Source organism: Neolamprologus brichardi, chromosome 11 (genome assembly GCF_056152115.1).
Source record: "Neolamprologus brichardi isolate AB-2024 chromosome 11, ASM5615211v1, whole genome shotgun sequence".
NCBI classification, from domain to species: Eukaryota; Metazoa; Chordata; class Actinopteri; order Cichliformes; family Cichlidae; genus Neolamprologus; species Neolamprologus brichardi.
The window spans coordinates 31,702,889-31,710,000 of record NC_142114.1 but is presented as its reverse complement, the minus strand read 5'-3'; the positions used below and the strand labels follow the sequence as shown (position 1 = coordinate 31,710,000).

General features: G+C 50.8%; 1 protein-coding gene across 2 annotated transcripts in view; it reads left to right on the top strand.

Moving 5' to 3' along the window:
• The window catches only part of dennd4b (DENN/MADD domain containing 4B), a 28,702-nt gene extending 21,932 nt beyond the window's left edge, over positions 1-6,770 (top strand). For both annotated transcript variants that reach the window (XM_087848602.1, XM_087848601.1), the window contains 9 exons: positions 1-186; positions 327-431; positions 521-696; positions 822-978; positions 1,058-1,297; positions 1,659-1,755; positions 1,841-2,006; positions 2,134-2,192; positions 4,309-6,770. The exon at positions 1-186 is cut by the window's left edge. In XM_087848602.1, the coding sequence (XP_087704728.1) occupies positions 1-186; positions 327-431; positions 521-696; positions 822-978; positions 1,058-1,297; positions 1,659-1,755; positions 1,841-2,006; positions 2,134-2,192; positions 4,309-4,454 (1,332 nt within the window). In that variant the 3' untranslated portion in view covers positions 4,455-6,770. The remainder of the gene's footprint in view (positions 187-326; positions 432-520; positions 697-821; positions 979-1,057; positions 1,298-1,658; positions 1,756-1,840; positions 2,007-2,133; positions 2,193-4,308) is intronic.
• The last annotated feature ends 342 nt before the right edge of the window (positions 6,771-7,112 follow it).

The following is a 7,112-nucleotide window of genomic DNA, read 5'->3' as shown; positions in this document are numbered from 1 at the left end:
ACCAAACACCGAGCGTCCGTGCGACGAGCCGCCAGCGTGGGCGACCGGCGCCCGGGAGGAGGGGGAGGAGCGGGAGGAGGAGGAGTGATCGGACGAAGAGTGTCGGACCAGAGGACGTCGAGGAAAGGTCAAGTGGCCGAAACGCTCCTGAAAGCAAAGGAGAAGCTGGTCAACGCCACATCAGAGGTAACGGCGCCGTCGTCGCGTTTGCTCGTGCGCTCTGACTCTTTATGGAGAAAAGACTTTACTAGTGTCGGATCCATGTTGTTTTTGCTCCTCGCAGGTGTTAACAGAGTCTGTCACTAATCTACTTCCTGTCTTCTCAGAGCTCGCTGTCTGTAGGAAGCGACCTCGACTTGATGGATGTGCCGAGTCCTGCGTATCCTCTACGCCGGTCCTGGGACGCCAACCAGGAGGGGGCGGGAATAGAGGTAAATGGAGTGTTTTTAGGAACGCTGCAGCAACCGGTCCTGTTGGTTAACCTGAGTCCCCCCCCCCCCCCCCCCCCCCGTGTGTCCAGGTGTTGATGTCCAGCTGCTCGCTTTGTCGTAGCTGCAACTCGCTGGTTTACGACGAGGAGATCATGGCGGGCTGGACATCGGACGACTCCAACCTGAACTCCTCCTGTCCGTTCTGCAGCTCCTCCTTTGTTCCCTTCCTGAACGCCGAGATCTGCGACCTTGGACCCGTCAGCAGGTACGAGCACGGCTGGTTTAGCGTGTTGCTGCGGCGTAGCCAGAGGTGTTCCTGCAGCTGGTGGTCAAACTCCAGAAGCATAGATCGTTTATGCCGCATTGACAGGTGTTTCTTTGCCTTGTCAGTGCGGACCGCTGCAACTGGAACCTGGAGGACGAGGTGGAGAGCGCCGTGAGGCCCCCCAGTGGTCACGAGGCGTCCCTGCGACCCCAGTGTAACGGGCTGAGCGAGGACTCCAGCTCCGAGACCAGCAGCTACTCCGAGACCAGCAGGACCACCACGGTAATGCTCCGCGAAGCCGTTTCTCTCACACATCATCCTCACCGGACATCTCGCTCACAGACTCCACCCCCTCCATCAGGGTTCGTCGGCGGGCGGAGTTCCCCAGGTGACCGTGGCCTACCTGAGCCCTCTGGTTCTGAGGAAGGAGCTGGAGAGTCTGCTGGAGAACGAAGGCGAGGCGGTGCTGGCCCAGCCTCAGTTCCTGGACAACCACTCCATCATCTTCTGGAACCTGGTGTGGTACTTCCAGCGCCTCGGCCTGCCCAGCAACCTGCTGCAGCTGGTCCGAGCCTCGCCGCTGGTCAGCCAGTTCTCACAGGTAACACAGTTAGGTGAAGTGATGGCAGCCAGGTGGGCGTGTCCAAGAGGAGAGAAAAACAAAAAGGGCAAAATGAGGTCGACTTTGGTGAATGTGGGGTCGGCTCGGCGCTGCGGGGATGTGCCGGCTGGGGTTCGATGCTGAATTTGAAGCCACTTTGGCATCACGTCCACCACCAGCGTGGCTTTTCTGTCTGCATCAGACTGTACTGAGCTTCACAAAGACGCTAATCAGTAACATCCCAATAAAACCTCACGCCGCGGTGACCTCACAGCAGCCATGTTATCGGTCAGATGATGTCATTAAAAGGCGCCAACAGCACGCTGAACCCTGGCTGACTCTCGTCGTTTGTGTTTCCCAGTCGGAGAACTCGGCAGTGAGGGTGAGACTCCTGTGGGACACCCTGACCCCCGACACAGACCAGTGGCCCCCCCTCTACGTCCTCTGGAGGATCCACAGTGAGATGAACACACGTTTATTGTTGAGTTGTTGACTTTTTAACATTCAAGCATTTAAGCCGCCATCCTTCTTTCCTTCCAACAGGTGGCGTCCTGATGAGAAGCTACAGCTGGCGGAGGCACAACCACCCGTTCACCCTGTCCTTCCTGGAGGAGGTGCTGCGGTGGGTGGGCATGAATGAGGTGCACAAGGCCGTCACGCTCTTCCTGGACACGCTGGCCAAACAGCCGGGAACCCCCAGGATCCAGAGGTGAGCCGGCAGGCAGACGTTTGTGAAACGAGACAGGCAGCAGCGCGACTCAGCTGAGGTTTTACTTTGATGTGTCGTTACCGCCGTCTGTTCGTGGAGTGAATTTTGTGTTTTCTGTGTCTGGCAGGAGTCTGTACAGAGAGTTCCTCTTCCTCACGCTGGCAGCTATGGGCAAAGATCACGTCGGTAAGACTCCACGCCACAGGCTAGCAGCTAGCATTGTTATTAGCATGTTCTGCATTCGTGTTTGTGGGCGTTTCCTGTGAAGCTGATATCTGTAAATAAATTATGGACCAAAGGAAGAAATGTTTAGATTTTGGAGGTCAAAGGTCAAGGCTGTCCGCCCGTCCATCCACCCAATCCACTCATCCATCCACCAATACATGCATCCATCCACCCACCCATCACTAAATTGATGGTGCTAACTCTCCACCATTTAATCTCCTAACACGTCATCAGGAGGTGTAGCCTGGTTTCAGATGATCGCCACACAATCAATTCAATTTAACTTTATTTATACAGCGCCAAATCACAACAACAGTCGCCTCAAGGCGCTTCATGTTGTACAGTAGATCGTACAATAATAGATACAGAGAAAAACCAACAAGAGCACAATAACCTTAGTTTGATCTGAATTAAGAAGCAGAAAGTTAGCGACCATCCAGGTCTTTATGTCTTTGAGACATTCCTGCAGTTTAACTCATTGGTGTGTGTTATCTGGCTTCATGGACAGATAGAGCTGGGAAAGTCTGAGAAATCAGAGAGAAACTCTGTGTAAGGCCCAGGTGGATGATAGATGATAACAAGTAAGACTGGTTTCTGAGTTTCACAGCTGGGGTGGACGAGGCTAAGCATCACGCTTTCAAATGAATTAAAAGTCTGTCTGGGTCTTTGGTTGATTAATAGGCTGGTGTGAAAAATTGCTGCCACACCTCCCCCTCGGCCTGTGCTTCGAGGTTTCTGGTAGTTAGAATGACTCGGGGGTGTTGATTCATTTAAGCTAACATAATCATCCTGCTGCAACCAGGTTTCTGTAAGGCAGAGTAAATCAATTTGTTGATCAATTATCAAGTCATGTACTAACAGAGACTTGGAGGAGAGAGACCTAATATTTAATAATCCACATTTCACTGTTTTACTCTTTGGTTCAGATGTGGATACTGTATCGTTCTTTCTTTGTGATTGTTTATGTTTAAGTTGTTTGTTGCTGGTTTTTAGTTTGTTTTTTGTCTGTTTGGGAGCTGACACAGTCTCTATGGAGATGGGTTTTTGGGGGGGGTAGCAGGAGGAGAGAAGCTGCAGAGAGGCGTGTAAGACTGCAACTCTGCTTCCTGGTCCCAACTCTGGATAGTCATATTTTGAGGGGTTTAATAAATTTGTCCATATTTCTAGAAATGAGAGCTTCTCCATCCAAAGTGGGATGGATGCCATCTCTCCTAACAAGACCAGGTTTCCTCCAGAAGGTTTGCCAATTATCTATGAAGCCCACATCGTTTCTGGGACACCACTCAGACAGCCAGCAATTTAAGGAGAACATGCGGCTAAACATGTCACTCCTGGTCTGATTGGGGAGGGGACCAGAGAAAACTACAGAGTCCCACATTGTTTTGGCAAAGTTGCACACCGATTAAATATTGATTTTGACTGCTATCATTGGGCTAGCTTAGCATTGGGCTAGCTTAGCATTAGCATTTTTGCTAACTTCTCTGATGTGCTTCCTAGAGTAAAGGGAAGTGAGTCCCTACTGTTTCCTGTGGTGGTAGCTTAGCATTGGGCTAGCTTAGCATTAGCATTTTTGCTAACTTTTCAGACATGTTTTGTGAAGTCAAAGGAAGTGACTTGCACTTGTTTTCCCTAGTGTTTCCCACTTGTTTTCCCTAGTGTTTGGTGATGTTTTCTTAGGTTTTCCCACTGGTTTCCCCTAGTGTTATGGTATGGGACACATGTGTTACACGTGTCCTGTGGAAGGTGAAGAGAGGGTATCAGGGAGTAAGAGCCATGAGGCCCTGCGGGGCCTGAAGATCGCTCAGGTCCATCCTCCTGTCGTGTCACTCTGCAGTATGACTGCAGAGTCGCTCACGGCACCGTCAGCAGACATGTTGGTGCTGACGTGTGGAGACTGCTCCCAGCAGAACAGAGTAACTGGTCAAACAGTGTTGAATCAGAGGAAGCACACGACTTTGACGGCTGTTCCTTTACATGGGTGTGGTCTGTAGTTCAATCACAGACTCGCAGATTTTAACCTTCGTCATCTTTGAGGTCAGCTGTTCGATGATAACTCCTCCTCCTCTCTCTCTTACAGCGGCGTTCGATAAGAAGTACAAGGCGGCGTACTCTCGGCTCAGCGGTACTCTGGGTCGGGAGGAGCTGCGGAAGAAGCGAGCACAGCCTCCCAGCCCGAAGGCCATCGACTGCAGACGCAGCTTCCACCCGCCTCTTGAATGCTGAAACGGGTCCTGGTGACTTCCCCCGCGCTCGTTCATCCCTGTGAGGGGAAAACGGCGAGCCTTCGGATCCCCGCTGCCTTCACCTGCTCGTGTTCTTCACCTCTCTGCTGCCTCCAGGTGGAGGTCGGAGTGCCGCACTCCTTCCTGTCCTGTCCTTCTTTTGCCTCGTCGGTGTGAATCCAGACGCTTTACGGCTCCATCAACGATCCTGAAAGTAGATCCGGCAGCAGGAGACAAAAGGGACGCACTTCTCTCAGCAGCATTCTGAGCCGTGATTGGTGCAGCGTCGAAGGCGAGGGCTCGTCAGAAGCTCGGGCTGGGCTGATTTAAAGATGCGCTGCATGGTCACGGGCGAGCCTCACAGTTTGTTTTTAAAGCGTGGTTGAGAACTTTCAGACGTTTTTTATTAGTGTTTTTGAACGACTCATGGTGCTGGGAGTCGGCCCGTCACAATGAAGCTGCAGTTTGAGTCTTTCCATGTGACCGCAGAGGCCAAGGTTAGGACCTCTCAGATCCTCCAGTCACCGCTGGATTCCCTCTGCAGCTTTGTGGTGCTGGTGCACGTCAGCGAAGCCGACCCGGAGAAGCACGACTGAAGCAGGTGACCTGACACGAGCTTCCACGGAGGCGGAGTGAAAGTCTCGGAGAGCGAGTTAGCAAGTACAACAACGGTCACCTGTAAAACCTGACCGGCGACAAAGATCACGATCATAACGAGTAGAATAACCTCCCACACACACGGCTGTAATCCTCTCATCCACCGCCCGCTGCCTGACCTCCACGATGAAGCTTGAACTATTTCCTGCTAGAATCCAGATGGCAGTACAGGAAGTTCCCCTCATCATCTGTGTTTGGACCTGGAGACTCACCTGGAGGCCCGACGCACTCATTCGGGAAGTGCTGTGTGATGTGAAATCTGTATTATAACAAAGTGTAGATATTTATGGCTCTAATAAAGCAGAGGGTGTAATGAACAGGTTGTTTCAGCGGCAGAATGCAGAGCAGAGCTTTTTGATGGAGCTCAGCGACTCAGCGTTAAGGCTGAAGAGGAAAGAGGAGGGATGCACGCTGTCGTGTGTTGATGCTCGAAAGCTTCGCTGGTGTCAGCTCAGAGTGTCTGGTTTGGGACAAGCGAGGTCAGAGGAAATAAACGATCCAATTTACAGACAAGTTCCCCTTGAAGGCGTCGCCTTCTCCTTCCTGTCCGCCCTGCGAGCACCAGCAGCTACCCTCGACAGCTCAGGCCTGACCGAGGAATCCGCAGATCCAGATGATTTGAATCCTGAATCGCTCCGTCACGTCTCTGAGGGTCTTCAAGTTGTACCAGGAGCATTTAGCCTGCATGGGGTCTTTTATTTTGAAATGTGGCTTGTTTCTGACTTCCTGTTCTCTGCTCTGAGTAGCTTGGTGTGGTTTCTGTCAAAAATAGCACCCCTGCTTATTTTGAGCAGCAGGAGTCAAGAGTGCCGCATCACTGTGCCCACGGCATTCTGGGTAACACACCTGACCTGATCTGAGAGCTCATTGGTTGTTCAGATAAGCAGTGGGTGGAGCCTCTGCAGATCTTTTATTAGTTTTTTTTAAATATTAAAAAACAAAAAACGTCATATTTCCTTTTGAGGCCACGATCGCTGCACGGCTGTTTTTGTTGGGTCGTGTGTGATTGTCCTGAACCAGATGCTCAGCAGTGCTATGGAGCATGCTCAGTTTGTGACCTGATGCCCTTCACGTCTGGTCTGTCAGCTGACCCACAAAGCTAACAGTTTGCTCTGGGGCATCTCAGCAGCAGCAGGAATCAAACCGGCGACTTCTCACTGATATTTCCAGCTTCATATTTTTAGTGTCGTGGAGCAGCTTTGCATGATTCACAGTTCAAAATAATCCTCCTGTGTCAGGGCTCAGCCCCTCAATCACCCTCTGCTTTGGCTACTGTCTCTTAAGATGCCAGCTTTCCTCTGATTGGACAGCTTGCAGAAGCATGCGGGGGGCAGATGGCTGAATAAATGTGAGTGTTTGGTTTACGGGGGGGGCACTGTAACGTGTTATGAGACTAAAGCACGCTCACGCTGACCTGGCTCCTGCTGCAGCCGAGCGCCCGGAGCCTGGCGTGAAATTCAAACTGTGGTTAAACTCGTTTGAGTCTTTAACAGCCAGCTGACCGCCTGTGGTTAGAGCTCAGGCGGGCGTATTTAAACTGATATTGTGTTTGCTGTTGTAATTTATAAATGCTCGTGATTTCAGTTGTAAATGTTTTTTAAGAAAACAAATAAAAGTGAGCAGAGTTTGCAAATACATTAAATTTACGGATTTATGATTATTTTGGTGTGATATTTCACAGCTGGACGCGGCTGCTGGATTTCGACCGTTATGAAACTTCCACGTTAGCATTTTAGCGAATCTCTCTTTGAACTGGAGCTCCGACTTCCGGAACCTCACAGCATCGTCACATGACGTTATTAAAAATAGTCAAAAGCTCAGACGTCCAGTTCAGGTGAAGCTAGCAGAGCCGCCGCCTGTCAGTCAGAGGCCACGCCCCAAATGGTAACTTTCAGCCTTAACACAATTTAAGAATAGAACAGAATAGAATTTATTTTATTTTTATTGTCATTCTGCTCCACGCCAACTGTGCAGGAATAAATAACACACAGGAGAGAAAATA